This window comes from Scardinius erythrophthalmus, assembly GCF_964197995.2.
Source record: "Scardinius erythrophthalmus genome assembly, chromosome: 3".
Taxonomy (NCBI): Eukaryota; Metazoa; Chordata; class Actinopteri; order Cypriniformes; family Leuciscidae; genus Scardinius; species Scardinius erythrophthalmus.
The window spans coordinates 17,422,051-17,442,540 of NC_138223.1; the positions used below are offsets into that span (position 1 = coordinate 17,422,051).

Here is a 20,490-nt window from a genome sequence, read left to right on the forward strand (position 1 = left end):
ATTGTATGTAGAATATGCTTGAGATTCTTCAGTTAAGGTCTGAGTATGTTTTATTGTTAGAAACTGGAATAAACATTTTCCCTTTTTTCCTTATTGTCTTCATTGTCTTCCTCAGAATCTGACTTAAAGACAATCCCTGACAACAACAAAAACAAAACAAATATAAATTTAGACTTGGAAAAATACATTCAAGCCTTAAAAGCTTGAGATACTGTAACATTCGACAGAATGTGATTGTCTTACCTGGCTAAACTCTATTTAGCTCCAGTTCTCAGCACCACTGTAAAAAAAAAGAAGAAGAAGAATAATTCACTAAGACTCCACAAAAATGACAGTACTTCCAGTTACTTCATTTATACAAAGATGAAGAGTCAGGTAAAAACGTATCAAAGGTGGAGGAGTGACAGGAAGTCATGCAATGCTACATAAACAGAGTGACCTGTTACTGGAAGAACATGTGAAAGATCAGAGACAACAAAAATGATTTCGGTGAAACAGGAATGTGTCACACCAGTGGCAGAACAAGAGTCCGTAAGTAACTTTATGAATCATGCACACGACTGTAGAACATGGAATAATCGTGAATTCTTGATGGGTACAAATATGTGTGACGGAGAAAAATGGAAAGATGGAAAGAAGGAACGAAAATTCCAGTTCAGACATCAGCAGTAAAAGAAGCAGAATCAACAAGAGGAACACTGACATGAACGAATGTGTTTGTTTAGTATGGATATGTATGGATATAATGCAAAGCTAGAAGAAATAATGGATGAACAGATAAACTGTTGAAAGGTTTTGTACCTGTAGGCTGCATGTATGGTTGCATACCCCCGGTGAAAGTGTTTATGTGTGTGTGAATTTGTGTCACCAGTCAGGCTGTCTCGGGGGGGCAGAGGCCCGAGGATACCACCTCATTGTGTCATAGGATGGATAGCTGAAAAAAAATACAGGTTCGTTTTGAATAAACCTTTTGAGTTTCAAAGTCTGGAATGGCAGTATAAATTTGTCAGATCTAAAAAAAAAAATGCTTCAAAAAAAGCACATAAAACTGGCATGCAGAGTATGGCTGCGTCCGAAACCTAAAAATGCTGCCTTCGGAGGATGCATTGCAAGGAAGGAAGGCATCAAAGCATGTCCGAATTCATTGTTAGATGAGAAACCTTCATCGATTTTTGAAGGCAGCATAGATGTATAGTTCGCTTTCTTTGATATCCCACAATCCTGTGTGTTCCATTCTGTGACACTCGAGCTAAAAAAGAAAGATGGCGTCTGAAAGTTGCAGTTTGTGTTTTTGACCAACGGTTTCCACTTCTAGTGAGAAATTACAATTGTAGTAATAAAACATTGTCTTAGTTTTCACCAAAGCTCGCTCTATTTTGCAGTAGTTCATTAAACGGTTACGTTGCCTCAGAAGTCTGTCCGAAATCAAACAAAGTTATTGCCTGATAGGGCAGTGAGGCAAAGTCAGCTGAATACGTTTTCGGACGCAGCCGATATATATGGATAGAGATGCATGCTGAGAAACGAATGTCATGCTATTACACTGTTCAATATTTGTATGGCATAAATCGTTTTTAAAAATGTATGAATTTTGTATGTATGAAATGTGTTTTTGATTGATTTAGTAAGATTTCATAATGAATTATAACAGATCAATCAAAACAAGTAGAGATCCACCGACATAAAAACTATCCTGATAGTTACATGACTTCTTGCTTTTGCCAATGAAACAATACGATTATACACATCTATGCTATTTTGTGTTTTCTGTAATTTAACACAAATGTTAATGGCAAGTATGGTGTTGTAAATGGAACATTAAAAAAAACTTTGCAAGATTCACAATGTTAATAGTCAATGAAAAGGGTCCATATAGTACATACTCATATTGGTTCATGCACACAATTGATTACTATAGACATTTAGCTACGACTGATGATTTCAGCATGCATAGAGATGAAGAGGTGGAACAAACTCTACCTGCTCATCACGGGGTTGTTTATGCCATATATAGGCTCACTATGATAACCACTGACAACAACATCCACACTACTGTAAAACAGTAAATGTAAAAGTAAACATCAACTGCTTGTAAAATTAACATGAGATGTATGAATGAAAGTGTTCACAGAGTGTTCACAGAAAAAAAATGATATAAAGATAGTATTGAAGGTTTCAAAGGTGCAATGATAAGATGAAATGTCCAAAAATGTAAAAGATGAGATAGATGAAAAGATGAGAAATTAGAAAGAAGAAGTGGCTGGTTATCAGAACAAGAAAAGGAGAATATGGAAATGAAGAGTGGAAGTTGAGGAAGAGACATGAGATGACTCTAAAAGAACCTGTGGAGTGAAAGCCATTCTTGAATCTTGGTGAAAGATTTTCAGTTTAGTTGCAGTTTCTTTTAGAAAAAGCTTGATCCGTTTCATAAGGCCATATTTCATTTCACATATGACAGGTAGATGGACCTAAATTCAGCAATTAAATAAACTCACTCATCATAGACGTCCTCAGTGTCCATCCTGCGGTAGAATTTGGCAAGTTTTACCGACATGATAATGCTGGGAATGAGTAACATACAGCATCCTCCCAGACCAAACCAGAATGTGTTCTAAAACAAACAAATGCACAGGAGAACACATTAGCATAAATGTCCATAAACAGCTCATATAAATGCTTCTTTAAACACATAAAAAGTGTCCTCATAGGTTTTAACTTCAAATATGAAAAAGGAATATGTGACCGTACATACACTACCATTCAAAAGTCTGAGGTGATTAAGATTTTTTTAAAGAAATATTCGTCAAGGATGCATTAAATTGATCAGAAGTGACAGTAGAGACATTACAAAAAAATTCTATTTTAAATTAATACTTTCTATTCATTAAATAATCATCGCAGTGTCACAGTTTTGACAAAAATATCGAGCACCAAATAAGCATATTAGGATGAAAATTCAGCTTTGTCATGACACAAATCAGTTAGATTTTAAAATGTAGCCTATTAAAATAGAAAACAGTCATTTTAAATTGTAATAATATTTCACAATATTACTGTTTTTACTGTATGCTTAATCAAATAAAGAAGCCTTGGTGAGAATTAGGATCTTCTTTCAAAACTATTAAAATGACTGTTTACATAATCAGTGCTTTTTCTATCCTCATCTAACGCTCATCTTGTTGCCGAGGTGTGATAAATCTCTCTGTTAAATGGATTGACCCAGTCTGCGGGGATATTCTGTGTATAGTAGTAAACGACATCAACATTGTACAACATAAATGTCAACACCTTACCATAAGATTTTACAGATACACCTCATGATTGTAATAACATTAACTAAGATTAATAAGTGCTTTACAAGTATTTTTAGTTCATGTAACTAATGTAGTTAACTAATGCTAACAAATGGAACCTTATTGTAAAGTGTTACCACATTAATGTCAATACTGTACATAATAGGCCAATTCACACCGCACAGGCAAATGGCAACAAACACCAACACAAGTTGTCCGTTGGATTTAGAATTTTACGAAAAATGTTCACACTGCCCCAACAGTCACCGACAAGCGCTGATTGAACATATTCAGCCGGGTGAAAACAAACCCAGACCAAAGGCGACAGACGGCGACAGGGGTAACACACTGATCCGACAAAACGCAACAAACCTGTTTGTTGGCGTTTGTCTGTGTGGTGAGAACTGGCCTTTAGAATTCTGATATCGCAGACAGTGTCTGTCAAGTTCCAAACGTGACATAAAGCACCATTGAAGCAGTCCATACGACTAATGTGATATATTCAAAGTATCAAAAAGAGCATTGTGTTTTTGATTTTTTTTTTTTTAAAGAAAAGAAAAGAAAGTTATATGGGTTTGGAACTAATTGAGAGAGAGTAAATGACAATTTACATTTTTAACAATCCCTTTAATTTAACAGCAGAAATCAGAGCCTGGGAAGTACCCAATTACATGGCTCTGTTAATGTGAATGTGTGTTTTGCCTTTGGATTGTATATTTCTGTAAGTTCATAGATTTGTTCACACACACACACCAGCACACACACTGCAATAACATCTCCCTTCCGCTGCATCTGGGGGCTCAGAGTGTGAACAGTGACAATCTTGTTCTGCTCTGTGTGTGCGTGTGTGCGTGCGTGTGTGTGTGTGTTGGGGGACATTGATGCATGTGCTGCATATATTCAAGGGTATATTCAGTATGGATCTCTTGGGTTCTTGCATGTGCTATATGTTTTAAAACGGCTTTGTATATCTTACCACTGAGTCAACTATGAAGCTGCAGGCTACGATCTCTAGCGAGTCCACAATGTTGCTGATGGGCTTGCACTGGGCAACCTCCATTTCCAGCTGCACATACACACATTAGTATATAACTGATTAGTTGCAGTGTACATGACAAAGTGCTGCTCTTAAAGGAAAATGCTGGACTTTGTCTTATCTTAGCATACTCACTGAGTGCTTGACCCACACCGTATATTGTGAAAAGTATCCCACAATGTTCTTAATGAATTTGTCAGTCTCCTGTGACATTTTTAACAATACAAAAATTGTTTTTAAAAAAAAAAAAAAACATAACAGAGCATTTGAAAACTGAGCTATTACAAAATATCTACTTTTTTCTTCATTAGTATTTCGTCAAGTAAAAAATCGAAATGCCTTTAAAACAAAATAAATGTACTTGTTTTCAGAGAATATATCTTCAATTAATATAATTTTTTCCCCATATTACACTGTTTGTTTAAATTTTTGGTGTTTTAAGCTTAAATCTAATAAAATAGTTATTCCTAAAATAAGAAAAACAACCAAATTCAAGATATGATCTCTAAAAACAAGTCTCAGTGTCTTATACAATTAGCTTCTCAAGTAAAAGTATCTTGTTTTAATGATGTTTAGATTTTTATTTATTTATTTTACTGGAAAACATGTAATAATTAAGATCTACTGTATGCGATATGTATCTATGGATCAAGATTTACAATTAGTAAATTAATAAATGAAAAAAAAAAATGAAACATGTATTTGTACCTGTTTGACCACATGAGAGACATTGTTGGAGATGAGATACTCTGCTGCCTCGATGGCATTCAGGACATTTGTCACTTTAATCTAGAGGGGAAAAAAAGTGAGAAATATTACATAATTCTTCACATAATAATTATACAGAGTCTCTAAAATGTATATGGACACATTATCCACTCCTAATCATGTATACATGTAATTTCATTATGTATATTAAAACCAAGAGGCATTTATTTTATAGAAAGATGTACATAAAATTGTGTGTTTGTACTGGACTTACAGGTAGTTCTCTGGATGTTTTCTGAAGCAGTTTGATGCTTTGACTTAGAGTGCCCTACAAGAAAAAAACACATACATATTCTACTTAAGTAAATATATAAATAAATACTATATGAATCTCTTACAATCTGGTCAACCCCTCCATGAGTTACTGGTTTCTCCTACGATTCTTATTCTATTAAATCTTTTTAGTAAGCCATGCTCCAGCGTGTTCTTTTGAATTAAATTCTTTAGTCATTGCAACACAATTTCACAGCAAAAATTGCTGAAAAATCACACAGTACAAAAACAATGATTAAAAAGAAGACACTTAAACAGACTTGCAAACACAAACATTTACAAAACACTTCTGAACTACTAAAGTTGTTCACATTACTGAAACACATTTTTTACAAAGTACATCTATTTTTGTTTAGTCACGTCACATGATACCAGCTGTTGGCTTACCCTTGCTTTCACAAATTTCTTTGGTTCCATTTGAAAAAATAGAATAAAGAATAAAACTTAGAATAAAACTTTCTGTGTCCTCATAAACCAAATGGCTTCAAACATTTTTCATTCTAATTCAAAAAATGAAAATTTCAATGAAAATTTTCAATAAGTACTTATCAATATTTTGGGGACAAATTTGCAATCATAAGTGAGCTAAATCTGACAAAAAAAATCCTCCTTTTGAGGATGTCCTCATATGTAAAAAGGTATAAAATAATAATAATTATTGTAAAAATGCCCTGTTAGTGTTACAGTCTGGGTTATAGAATTGTATTAATTAATTAATTAACTAGCTGTATAATAACAACAGTATAAGTCTAAGTAAATGGTTTGTGGTGTGGTGTGTGTGTGGTTCAGGTATTCCCTGCCTACATCATGGGGACAAACTGTTCTTATTCGTACTTACAATATCAGAAAACAGCTTATAAATCATATTAAATTATGCTTTTTGAAAATTTAGTTTGTGTGTTTGTGTGTTTGTGTTTATGTGGGTGTGTTTTACCATAGCCTGCTCCATTGGCACCACTTGATCTTTGTGGATCTGTCTGATACTGCTGGCATGACCCTTGAGCGCATTCTCAAGAGCCCCACGTCGCTGTGTAAGAAAGAAAGTGGGAGATACATTGAACATTGAACATTGAACATTGAACATGTTCATTGAAAATGTATAGAATTGTCAAAAAACACTTTCACTAGTTTATAATAAACAAACATTTTCACCACATATTTAACAACATTTTGTGTTGTAAATGAACAGTTTGGAATAAAATATAAAACACAATAAACTTACTAAGGCTAATTTCAGAACTAGCATTTTATTTATACGAAATTGAATTTAATAATACATTTAAATATTAAATTAAATTTTATTTAGGTATTGTGATATTGTTAGTCGAAACTTGTAATTTGTGAAAATTGGTACAAATAATTTTCAAATAAATATGGTCTATGCTTATTTCACTCTTTGTTTAGATAATAGATGTAAAAGTTTTATATTTTATGATTTAACATTTAGAGACAGTCTTGGACAAGGGTAAAATATCATTCTACTGTAAAAAGCATAAACTTGCAATACTACAGGTAGAGTTTGACTTATTTGTTAACTATAAACAATGTCTATTAACGAATAAGCTCACTTCTCAGACTAACATTTTATGCCCAAGTGCTGTAAAAGGCCCTCAGTCATATTCCCATAAGCACACGCACACACTGCAGCTCCACACATCCTGTAGCTGTGTGTTTTCACCTCATGAATGCAGTGCCTGTGTCCCTCTACACTGGAGGAAAGATCGCCATATAAAGTTTCAAAATGTTCCAGAGACTGACCACTCAGTGTTAACTGACATGACTCACTTTAAAACATTGAGTAAATAATATCTGACCTACTGAACTGCTAATATCTGAACATGTTATAAAATAAGACACTAACTGGCTGGCATTTCTTCCAGTTGAAAGTGATTCATTTGTATTTGACTCACCAGTTGGTCTGCTTGAGCTTCAAGTTCATTTGCGTAGGACAAAAGATCCACAACCGTCACTCCTTTGTTCACCTGTCAATGAAATCATCCATTTAGTGTGTTCAACCGTTGTGCCTGTAAGTGTCTATGAAAGTGTGAGAGTTACCTCAGTTAGATAAGCCTGATAGTCGATTTCTCCGATGCCTGTGTTGGCAAAGTCGATGAGGTTATCTTTGCCCTCCTGTTCCAGAAGAAGCATCCCCTGGAGATCCACATTCACACTATTAAATAGCTTGGCCATTTCCAGGTTATACTGTTAAGGAAACACAAACATGTGGTTAGAGAACTGATGTCATGCTCAGTGTTTAGATATACACAAAAACATGTGAAATGCTTTTTGTCTTTTCACGCACCACTGTGGCATTGAGAAACCTGTTGAAGTTAAACTTGGTCTCCAGTTGTAGTGCTGAATATAAACCATGATTCTCATAACAATCTCTATGAGCAAGATAAAAAGTAAAAAAGAGAAAAATCAACACAGTAAATCAATCTTCTCAAAGAGCAAACAACCTCTAGTGTCAAATAAATTATTAATTACAGAGATAGTTGTAAAACTCGTTCCAAAGTCATCTTCGAAACACAAATGAAGATAAAACCTGAGCGATTTTGATCCCTCATCATATAAAGTGATTTTATCTCTTTAAAAGACTTAACCTGCTCAATTTTTTACTTTTACAATGTTTTTATGAACTTTTTAAAGGGTCCGTCAAAGACTTTCACTAGAGATACAGAAATCTCTCAGGTTTCATTAAAAATATCTTTGAAAATATATATAATATATTCCAAAGATGAACGAAAGTCTTATGGGTTTGGAACGACACAAGGTTAATTATGACAGCATCTTCAGTTTTGGGTGAGCTAAAGATTTAAAACAACTACTTCTCATTGATCTTTAGCATTGATCTTTGCTCACTTACCTGTACATACTGCCGATAGTAAGGTCGATGTTAGGATCTTGAAACAGCATGCCAGGAAGGACATTCTTTTTGGCAGGATGGACCATGTATGGTGTGTCAATAATCTGCACAGCAATAAATAATCCAAATTAAATTCAAAAGAGTCAATTTTCCATATGCTAATCAGTACATTTAAGATGATAATTCTATCTTCAGTTTCATTTTAGCTTTGTGTTGTTGCAAACTTGTATGACTTTCCTTATTTTGTAGACCACCAAAGAAAAACTTTTCATTTAATATTACAGGTGTACAAACTGTATATTTTGGCACCACTTTACCGTGTCGGTAACACTTTATTATTTATATCTTATATGTACTTACTTACTATAGTAATAACAGTAAAGTATGCACTACTTTAAGCAACTAACCCTAAACCAAACCCCAAACCCAAATTATATAGTAAGTACATGTTGTTAATTAATATTACTCAGTACTTATTTGTATAATTACACTGTAACACGTGTAATAAAGTGTAACCACAGTTTCCTTGGTAAACCTGTTACATGTACTTACTATGGTAAAATTATAAAATTATGTACATGCAACTAAACCTAACCCTATAGTAAGTACATGTTGTCAATTAACATTACTCAATACTTAAATGTATAATTACACTGTAATAAGGACACCTTAAAATAAAGTGATTTTTTTTTTTTTAAAGATTTATTTTTGCCTTTTCTTATATAGTATATAGTGAAGAGTGGACAGGAAAAGAAGTGAGAGGGGGGGGGGGGGGGGATGCAGGATCAGAAAGAACCAGAAGCTGAGATCTGAACTGGTGCAACTGTACTGCGTGTTGGAGACATTTGCCACAGGTAGGTTTTTCTACATCTACATTATAAGCTATTATCTATTATTAAACTGGAAATCAAATTGGCTCACACTTTTTAATTGGTGTCTTTTTACTACTATGTACTTTCATTAAAAAAACGTTAGGTACAATGTACTTATTGTGAGGTGAGATATGGGTAAGGTAAGGGACAATGTAAAAATGTATGTACATAATAAATGATCAGTTTAAATGTATAGTAGTTAAAGACACATTTAATATAAATTGTTCAATTTTTGTTAACCAGAGTATTGTGCCGGTACCTTAAAAATCTGTCTGTTAGCCAGCGGCTCACACACAAGCTTCTCTATGTTTCCTCCAACAACAAATGTGGTGACTACAACACCCATGAGCACCCAAGAGAAGATGAAGCTGAAGCCTACAGAACTGCTCAACAACAGAACCAAAAACATTAAAAAGAGAAGTTAGTATCTAACTTTTAAGTATAATTAAATATAATTTGATATGCACTTTGTGGGAAGGTGTTGTGTAGATAAGTATTATGGTATATGTTGTTTTGGTGTTTCCATGGTAACTCACGCCATCAGCAGGTTTCCTCCAGTGTTAGACAGACATCCACGTGTGGTGGGTGTGGCATTTTTATCATAGCCACATGATCCACACAGCAAACCCAGGAAATTAAAGGCCAGAACCAGCACGACCATACAGCAGATCACTACACACCCTATCCATCTAGAGACACAAAGACAGAGATAAAGAGATATTGGGTGAAAGTGAGAATGTACACTGTGACTGCAAGATTTTTATTAAGTTTAAAAAAAGAAATCAGGCCTAATACATAATACATTCAGCAAGAATGCATTACAGTTTTTTGCAATTGCTACGACACATTTCTCAATACTTAGGTCACTTTTTCAAAACTCTTCACACAGTTTTCCTAATCAAATTTCATCTTGGCACAGCAGTTTATTTCACATTCAAAATGCACTAAAACTACCAAAACACTTCATCCATGTCTCAAATCATGTCATTCTCAGTTACGTATTTCTTTTGCAAGCACACAGAAAATAAAGATCTGGATCTAATTGCTGGCAGTAGTAGATTTAATAACTATAAGCACAAAACAAAATACTCAAGAAATTTTGACAAAGAAAAACATGAACAGAACAACCGTTAGAGATGCGATGAGAACATTTCTCAATACTTTGGTCACTTTTTCAAAACTCATCACACAGGGATCATAAAATGTGTCTATGTGGGCTAAATTGTGGATCATTTATCATTGCTTTGGCACAAAATGTATTCAATGACTACATCTTTTAAATTACATGAATACATTTCTCACTTAGACACAACACCGCCAAAACTCTTATACAGGCCAATTTGCACATGCTTACATACTCTTTTCAAACTGTTAAACTTACATTCAAAACTTAACATAATACAAAACTGAATAAGACAGCAATTTGCTACATTTCTATAGTAATATGATATTGAATTACAATTCGAATTTACGATTATAGAAATACTATCAAAACAATTAGATGTAGCTGAACACCTAATCGTTAATCTTTCAATTTCATTACCATCTATACAAAAGGGGAAAACTTTTTATACTGTCATGTAAACATGGACTATTGAACATATACTGCAATGAATTATAAGCAGTAGAGAGTGTCATTCTTGTTTTGTAAAGAAACTTTACAAAATAAATCACTGTATAATGCTGACTGTTGTCATTGTGTCAAAGTGAGTTTGTTGGGTGAAAAACTAACTAACTTTGTTAGTGTTATGGAAGAATGAATTGATTTGAGACACGAATTAAGTGTTTTGGTAGTTTGAGTGCATTTTGAATGTGAAATAAACCGCTGTGCCAAGTTGAAAGTTGGTTAAGAGAACTGTGAAGAGTTTTGAAAAAGTGACCTTAGTATTGAGAAATGTGTCATAGCGACTGTAAAAAAAAAAACTGTAAATACACAAGTGGACTCACAGCTGATCCAACTGAGGCAATCAAGTGAATAACTACAGTATGGCAACTGACTCAACCATGTGAAAAACCCACCCACAAACAGACACAGATAACCCATTACAGTTACATAGTCCATGTTTACATTAGTGTACAAAGTTATTCCAATGCCGTCCCCTTTGTATAGATAGTAATGAAATTGAAAGAATCAGTGTGTGAAGAGTTCTGAAAAAGTAGCGATTGTAAAAAAATTAAATAAAATAAAAACTGTAAAATTATCAAAACTGACAGTAGATATATTTATAAATTGTAATAATATCCCACATGTTTTTTATTTTTACTTTTTTTACTGTTTTTGGTGAAATAAATGCAGCCTGGGTGAGCATAAGAGATTTCTTTCAAAAACTCAAATGAGTGGTAGTGCATAAATTAAATATTTTTTAAATATGTCATTAAAAACTAGTTCAGCACACACTATTTGCATTTAATGTAAATGCAGTTGTCTTTACTTGAATTTTCTATGACTGAATTCGGTTGCATCATGTGGTTGTCACTCCCTAAATAACATATCAGAAAAGGATTGACAACTTAATATATCTGTAATGTGTGTAGCATCAGTTTCATATTAGTAATCTCTACAGAAGTACCTGTAGAAGTCCAGCTGGTCGATCTGTGGGTAGTACGCCTCAATGTTCTTCTGGCTCTCCGTCAGGAACTTTGTGAAGTTCTGAAGTGCTGGTTCTACTGGGAACATCTTTGTGAAACCAATTATCTCTCCACATGACTTATCCAGCAGCCCTTTCACTTCTTTAACAGAGAGAGACACAGAAAGATTAAGTGAATATGGAAATGTGATAAATATGTGAAACAAGGCAGAAACATATTTTTTCCCCAGTTTTTCCATGAAATGACTAACATCTCTAGCACTAAAACATCTCTGTGTGGATTAATGTTGAAGGGACACAGTACTTGAGGCACACTTACTGGGTAGAGCTTCATTTTTTAAAAGACAGACCGGTTTCCGAATGCATAGGAACAGATACGAGAACAAAATAAAATTTAGTTTTTTGGTGATTTCTTTAGTTTCAGAGAACAAATGAAGTTAACATGTTGAGTACAGAGAGATGCTCTGTTGAAAAACCTAATGAGTATTTCCTATATGAAGGCAGGCACCGCATTAAGGCATCATAGGCAACACTCGCTATGTACAGACAGCGAGTCAACAGACCAGGTTTTGGTACAAAGCTAGATAAATGAATAAAGAGAATGCCCTCACCCGACACAATTCCTTTCGTCTGTTCCCTGACCATCCTTGGTGTGTCGTTAAAGGAAGAGTAGCCCTGAAAGAGATTGACAAAAAGAAAAGGTTGTGAGAAAACTGTCGCAATACATTATGGGGGAATTAGTGGGTGCATGATAAAGGTAGACCCATCTGACCTTCTGGACAATATTGCTGAGGTCTGTTTCAAGCACAGCGTTCAGATTGGCCAAAGGCGCCTCAACCTCAGGCAACTGTTGAACGTCAACACAGGAGTCACAAATAAACCACACAGACCAACATATTGTACGATGTTCCTAAAGACCCCATTTAGCTCCATACAAACAAATAAAGCAGATTATTAGTACTTTAGTGAAATGGAATAATAACGTTTTATCAGTTAATGAAAAACAAGGATGTTGTTTTTTTTACTATAAATTTAAGTCCTGCTGATGATTTTTTTGCCGTAAATTCCCATAAAAACTAAAAGGTTGCTATCGTATTTTTTACGGTAAAATACTAACAAACCACAGCTGCCGTTTTTTTTTACCGTAAATTTCACCGTTTTTTTTTTTTTTACAGTGTAGTTTTAAACCATCTATATTATATGCTAACAAAATAAACCTTTATTTACAGTCTGTCTCTTCCAGGAAGAAAATACTGATGACTCATCCTGCACTACATTTTTTTTTTTTCAATCAATTAATACCACCTGTAAATTACTAGCAAATAGCTAATCATGGATCATGGCTGTGAAGTAACTACATTTTACTGGCTTTTAAAAACAGCATGAACCAGAAATTGCAATCATTTTTTCTTTCATATTATCTGAGTTAAAAGGCTTCCTGAACCAAAAAAAATGAATAATGTAATGTACTCATTTATAATAAATACTGCAATTTTCCATAAAATATTAGAATTGTCTATTTTGATTTCATGGTGAATGGATGAGCCCTCAATATGTCCTGTCTAAACTAAGCAAATTGAAACACTGACACAGTCTTTACCAAGTCTCATGAAAAACATGATTATATATTAATTTTATAAATTACTAAATGCAAAGTTCAGTTATAGAGTTAGAAGCCTCATCTGTACAGAACTAAATAAAACTTGCTTTTAGTGCCACTCAGAGGACATTTCACCTAAAGACTCATTGATTTCCTACAAATGGTTTACTTTTTGTTGTCTGTGCACATAAACTGGGATAAAAGAAAAATATTTTAAGATAGAAAACTATTATGCATAATTGACAGATTCCTATGCTAATGACACCCTGATACACATACATGTATATAGAGGCTGTGTGTGTGAGTGTTACCCCATTAAAGTTTGCGCTGAGAGCGAGCTGGCTGAGTGTTCCGCGGATGGTGCTGCAGGTGTGTGTTACGTCTCCGCTAGAGCAGGCCTGGTCGTTGAGTGTGTTTGAGAGAGACGCACGTTCAGATTGAAGAGAGTTCTGGAGTCTGCCCGTCCCTTCCTGTAGGGTCTCCAGTGATGTGGTCACACTCTCTAATGACTCTTTGGCCTCCCGCATGGCTGTACACACACAGAGCACCTTCATTATAACACGCTCATATGAAGGAAAAGAAATAAATGAACCATTGGGAGGGATTACACTATTGCAAATACACAACTGATCACAGAACGACCAAAACACTTTTATGTATATGCCATTTTTTCATATAAATTTGTGTCTCTATTGAGATTTTTCTGCAGCTATTTAGGTTCTCATTTCATAAATTTGATGAAACGATAAATATTGCAGCATTACATAAAGATACACAAGACTGCTTATATCAACAATACTTAAAACAGCAACAGAACAAACAACAACAACAACAACAACAACAACCACAATCTCTGTTCACAAAACACATGGGTGAAACCTCTGACTTTTACCTTTAATAGCACCTTCCACTTTAACTTTTATCCAAAATCACAAGCAACAGAAACAGAAAGGAACAAATTAATAAGAACAGTATCAGTGTGAGTGTGTTTTGTGGTGTTCCTGTAGCTTAAACCTAAGAGCAAGGTACTAGCAACATCAAAACGTCTTGAAATTTGTCATCTGTTTGTCATTTGCTGTCCTCTGGACCAGGTCACTCTTGCAAAAGAGATTTTAATCCTGAATCTCAAGTCTTGGTCAGCTTGTCGCATTTAGGGTTTGTCAGTTCAGTTAAAATTTTTTTTTATCGGACTAAACTATAAAACCCCACGGAAGAGTAAGCACTGATTAGGCTCAGTTACAATTTATAATTACAAATCAATTATTGTAAGTAATTACATATTTCACATTAATTTTTAAATATATGGAAATACATTCCTGCCTTAACTTTGAATTAAGTTAGACTTTTTTTCTAGTAACTCTGACTTTATATCTGATGACTGAGGCTTTACTTGAAAAGCCGCAATTTACTTTACTTAATTACGACTTTAAATCTTACAATGTGACCTTATATCTCACAATATGACAATCTTTTAATTATCCTTTTTTTATTCAGCCTTGAATTGAAAATTCTTGTAATTGATCCTGAATTCCCAAGAGAACAGAGTAAAAGAGAATGTGAATTGCGCCTGTCATTTATTTGCACACGCTACTTTCCGACAGATACTTCAATGTATTTAACACGTACAGTGGTTAAACTGGATGGTGAATGGTTAGTGAATAAGACTCATGGTTTTGCATTGAAACGCCACATTAAAATGTCAGTCTAGTTTAGTGAATTCGGCCCCTCTGTGTATGTACTGTATGTTTGTTTTTGCACCTGCTGTCATGCGAAGAGCGTTGTCTAAAGCAGGTACTACTTCTCTCTCCAGCTGATTATGAATCTGTCCACCCAGCAGAGTCCCAATATCTGATAAACCACATTGATAATACATTTAAAAATGATTAAACGCAGCTCCAGCATAAAGTTCGCTACAGTTCCAAAGTTTGGGGTCAGTAAGATTAGAAAATACATTTTTAAAAAAGAAAGTTTTATTCAACAAGGGCACATTAAATTGATCAAAAGGGACATTAACAATGTTGCAAAAGATTTCTATTTCAAATAAATTCTGTTGTTTTGGATTTTCAAATCATCAAAGAATCCTGAAAAAAAAAAGTACTGTATCATGGTTTCCACAAAAATATTAAGAAATGTGTCTTGAACACCAAATCAGCATTTTAGAAGGATTTCTGAAGGATCATAACTGGAGTAATGGCTGCTTCACAGGAGGAAATTACATTTTAAATATATTAAAATAGAGAACAGTTATTTTGAATTGTAATAAAATGTCACAATATTACTCTTTTTACTGTATTGTTGATCAAATAAATGCAGCCTGGGTGAGCATAAGAGACTTCTTTGAAAAAATGTTTAAAAAAATCTTACCAACTCCAAAATTTGGATCATTAGTGTATGTTCACATTGAGACACGACAGAGGAAGAAAGAGAGAATACTTACTGTCTAAGTCTGATAATACTCTGTTCTTGGCTGTTGTGTACTGTGCAGTCAGGTAATCTATTTGCTACAAAAGAAAAGAGGGAAAAAATAAAGACAAACAGACTTAGACTTGGTGTTTGAAAATATGTCTGTGTTTGTCTCTTTGCTTCTGATCAGGCCCACATAGAATCTGCACCAACAGAATCAGCAGATTTCTATTTTTTTAGCTAATCTGATTAGCTTTCCACCTAACAACAACAGTGTAATACTCTAAGCTTTGTTCACAAATTTGACCCCTTTGACCCTTCCATCAGTTCATGGCTTACCGCTGGTGTGTAGTTGGCAAAAGATTTCAGGTCTCTTATGTTAGTATTGATGAGACGTCTGGTGCTCTTGATCTGAGATGTGATGTTCTGGTTTGCTGCGTAGGTGATCGTCACTCCCACTCTGTAAACAAAGCAACACATTTGGGAAATAATTTGCTTACAGATGTTGGTGAAACATATGACAAACTGCAGATTTATTAGGAATGAGGGAGGGAGTTTGTGAATATATGTATATATATATATATATATATATATATACATATACATATATATATATATATATATATATATATATATATATATATATATATATATATACATATACATATATACATATATATATATATATATATATATATATATATATATATATATATATATACACACACACTAGGGCTGAACGATATGGACAAAATTTCATATCTCGATTTTCATGCCTGATATCTCGATATCGATACAATACGATATGACTACGTAAGAACTAAAAAAACAATACATTTAGAGTTTGTAAAATACACACTGATGTCTATGGAAGAGGTACTAATAATCCTTTCCATTATAATTCGACACGTTTTATTCATATCAGATACGCATTGTGTAACTTCAGTGTTTACTCTATTCTATTCCCAGTTCACCAGCCACTTACTTTTAAGTATTTCGGGAGAAGTGGATGAATTCACGTGTTGTAAACATAGAGGTTGTAAATCCAACAGATCCGATTCTCTGAACTGCGTCTGCGGCACAAACTAACACGGCGGCGCCCATCGCGCATACAGCTCAACTAACGCGATCGTTATAAAGGTGTTTAAACAACAATATACTTCCACTTGCATGTATTTGACAATCGGAATATCAGATATTTCATGCCATAGCTAACACATTTGTGAATATTCTGAATAAAAAAGGAAAATGACATAAAAGCAGATCATCATTCATTCAGCGCTGTTGCTGCTGCTGTGTGTCACGTGACAAGCAATGACGCGTCACCATGGAAACGCCGCCCCCCTCCACGTCCCTGGTAGTGTGTGCGCGCTGGCTTTAGCCAAAGAGTATAGAAGGGCTTCTATACTCTTTGCTTTAGCGGTGCATTCAAGGGCACTCGTAAAACTGATGTTTGTTATGACTGCCAGAGTTGTATGCAGGGCGAGCGCGGAGAGGGGAAATCTATATCGTCTATATCGTTGCTTTTTTCGATAGTAATATCTTGAAAGTTCATATCTCGATATAGATATGATAACGATATATCGTTCAGCCCTAACACACACACACAAATACATAAACTGAATATCCCTGCTCTATAAATTGCTATCTGTGACATGCAGTAATATACGACGTCCTCAGTGTGGTGCTGTTGTCATGCTAAGAACAGCCACTCTGGGGTGTGTTTACCAAAAGCATCATTAGCCAACTACAGTTGCAAGTTCATGTTGTTATCAATACAAGTATTCAACGGAACTTGCAACCATAGATGGCATTGGGAAGTGCACCCTTGTTTAAGTAATGCGGTTCAAGGGGTTTAATTAAGTGACTTACAGGGGTTACAGCTATTTCCCAATCAGCATTACGTTTGAAAAGATCCTACAAATCTGATGGCTTCTTAACCCCCACGACCCTAATTGAAAAGCAAAGTATCTAATGATGGCACACTTCCAAATCTCAGCAGAGAATTATTTGACTACTGTATCATGACTACTGAGATATCAGATACTCATTTGACATATGACATTTTGTTTACCTAGTAGCTAAAAGGTATTTGAAAGCAGGGTTAGTCAAGACGCATTTACAGCTCAGGTGATTGGTTAAAAAAAAAAAAAAAAAAAAAAAAAAAAAAAAAAATCCTGGAACAAAGATGGCAGATTTCTGTACACAATGTCCTACACTAGCCAAACAACAGCATTGCTATGAATAGGAATGCTAACAGATAGTCTTCTCCAGGTATTATAGAACTCCTTGGAGACAGTAGAGCAAGATACTGTTCCCAGACTATCTCATCAAATTAAAATGTTTACAAATATAATAAAAGTATTTATAAAATTATAAAATCAGGGTCAGATTTTTTTTTTTAATTCAGAATATTGCATTAAATTGATTAAAACTGATTGTAAAGATTGTTCCAAAAAATATTTCAAATAAATGCGGTTCATCAAAGAATCCTGAAAAAAAATGATCATGGTTTCCATAAAAAAAAAAAAAAAATGATACTGTTTCAACATTGATAATAAGAAGAAATGTTTCTTGAGCAGCAAACCATCATGTTAGAATGATTTCTGAAGGATCATGAGACACTGAAGCAACATTAAAATAGAAAACAGTTCTTTTAAACTGTAATTATATCTTACAATATTACTGTTTTACTGTATTTTTGATCAAATAAACAGCCTTGGTAAGCATAAGAGACTTCTTTCAAAAATAAAAGACTTCTTTATGAAAAAATAAATAACAATAATAATTAATTGTTAAAATATATTGTTTAAATATATCTTTTAAAATGCACACATTCACTGGTGCTCATACGTATCCACATACTATAGATAACACTTTACTAATTGAGTGGTGCAGATACATATTAAATCGTGGCATCTGATTACAGATTATTGCCAGACAAACCTCCTTCCCTGTTCCCCCAATCTCTCGTTTCCTCTTTCACTGTCTCTCTGTCTCACTCCTGTCTCAGTAAAAAAAAGATTTAATAAAGGGGAAATGTGATTCAACAAAGGAAGCCACAGAGAGAGAAAAAGAAAAGAGTGAAGAAAGAAACAGAGCAGATTTGCACAATCATGATCTCTGCTCCCAGGCCTCGTCCAGCACAATTACTGCAAACCTCTCAGTAAGTCATTGAAAGTCCATCAAGACACACACACACCCTCATAGTACAGTCTATGCCTTACAAACGCCCATTGTGACCCAAGCAACTGCTGTCAGCACTGTCACGAAAAAAAAAAAAAAAAACAGAAAAGTAAAAAGAGGCAAAAAGAAAGAGGGGGGTGGGGTACAGAAATAAAGAGGGGACTTTCTCTCCGGACAGACTCAGGACTATCAATGTCACATGTGTGAATGTGTCTGTGTCATTCTAGACCACTGCAGGTGTGTTCACTATAGTGTATACACTCTCTGGCAATGGTGTAAAATCAAATGGTTAGAACAAATCTCTAAATTGACCATTTTCTGTAATTTCCTAAAATTTCAGTGTCAGTTTAACAATCATTAAGGATCCATCCAAATCTGACAGAAAAAAATACATTACAAAACACAAGTGCACAAGCACAAACACTAACTATCCTTGACTAGATTAGTGTGGAGCAGCACAGCTGATGTTTATTAGAGAGCAGTGATAGGATGATGGTGGTTCAATGCACTGTACCTGTGACCTCTATTCTTTTTCTAGACATAAATAAGTCTAATGTACTTTACCAGAATCACTCTTCACATTTGCACGCAAACTGGCCAAAGGACACAGTAACACACTATTTACCGATCTGCATATGTTCTGAAACATTTCTTAAATATTCTGTACACTGAATATATATATATATATATATATATATATATATATATATATATATATATATATATATATTAGGGCTGCCCCATAATAGTCGACTAACCGTTAGTCGACTAAAATATTATTAGTCGTTTAGTCGCAGAAAAAAAACTACACGCAGGCTTTGACAAACGTTAACGTTCTTGTTAACGGCAGGAAATCCAAACATCTGCCTATCATTTAAAAACCTTAAATATGGCTTATCACTTGAAATAGCACTTTACAAGTCTGCTCACTCTAATGTTCGGCTAACTTAGACAAATGTGCACTATTATTAGGCGCATATCTAAGTATTTGTGTGGAGAACGCACTTACTGCATGACATACAGGCGCCGTACTATGGGGCGCCGTTTGTAAAGCGGTTCACGCTGAAAATAACAGCAACATTTTGTCACATTTAGCTTCAAACAATGTTTAAAAAACTGGTATGAATTTTTGACGGTCACTTTTTAGCACATTTACAACAACATTTGTCAACTTAGAGATATTTTAAATAGTTAAATCTAAATATTAAATGTTATACCTAAATGTTAAATCTAAATACTAAATCTAAATCTAAATGTTAAATCTAAATCTAAATCTTAATGTTAAATCTAAATGTTAAATCTAAATCTAAATGTTAAATCTAAATGTTAAATCTAAACCTAAATGTTAAATCTAAATCTAAATCTAAATGTTAAATCTAAATGTTAAATCTAAACCTAAATGTTAAATCTAAATCTAAATCTATATGTTAAATCTAAATCTAAATCTAAATGTTGAATCTAAATGTTAAATCTAAATCTAAATCTAAATGTTGAATCTAAATGTTTTGGGTGAAACTAAATATTTAACTAATATGCAAATTCAAAATGCCGGTAACCGGATTTAGATTCAACATTTAGATTTAGATTTAACATTTAGATTTAGAT

General features: G+C 34.1%; 1 protein-coding gene across 1 annotated transcript in view; it reads right to left on the minus strand.

Moving 5' to 3' along the window:
* Positions 1 to 258: 258 nt before the first annotated feature.
* The window catches only part of prom1b (prominin 1 b), a gene marked incomplete at both ends in the record, with an annotated part of 35,950 nt that continues 15,718 nt past the window's right edge, over positions 259 to 20,490 (minus strand). The window contains 22 exons of the mRNA XM_081361066.1: positions 259 to 280; positions 2,496 to 2,611; positions 4,270 to 4,359; positions 4,465 to 4,533; positions 5,038 to 5,118; positions 5,312 to 5,365; positions 5,758 to 5,775; positions 6,305 to 6,397; positions 7,281 to 7,352; positions 7,426 to 7,572; positions 7,673 to 7,757; positions 8,237 to 8,340; positions 9,368 to 9,491; positions 9,645 to 9,797; positions 11,679 to 11,838; positions 12,308 to 12,371; positions 12,469 to 12,543; positions 13,608 to 13,825; positions 14,189 to 14,212; positions 15,055 to 15,144; positions 15,734 to 15,797; positions 16,039 to 16,159. Of these exons, the coding sequence (XP_081217192.1) occupies positions 259 to 280; positions 2,496 to 2,611; positions 4,270 to 4,359; positions 4,465 to 4,533; positions 5,038 to 5,118; positions 5,312 to 5,365; positions 5,758 to 5,775; positions 6,305 to 6,397; positions 7,281 to 7,352; positions 7,426 to 7,572; positions 7,673 to 7,757; positions 8,237 to 8,340; positions 9,368 to 9,491; positions 9,645 to 9,797; positions 11,679 to 11,838; positions 12,308 to 12,371; positions 12,469 to 12,543; positions 13,608 to 13,825; positions 14,189 to 14,212; positions 15,055 to 15,144; positions 15,734 to 15,797; positions 16,039 to 16,159 (2,044 nt within the window). The remainder of the gene's footprint in view (positions 281 to 2,495; positions 2,612 to 4,269; positions 4,360 to 4,464; positions 4,534 to 5,037; positions 5,119 to 5,311; positions 5,366 to 5,757; positions 5,776 to 6,304; positions 6,398 to 7,280; positions 7,353 to 7,425; positions 7,573 to 7,672; positions 7,758 to 8,236; positions 8,341 to 9,367; positions 9,492 to 9,644; positions 9,798 to 11,678; positions 11,839 to 12,307; positions 12,372 to 12,468; positions 12,544 to 13,607; positions 13,826 to 14,188; positions 14,213 to 15,054; positions 15,145 to 15,733; positions 15,798 to 16,038; positions 16,160 to 20,490) is intronic.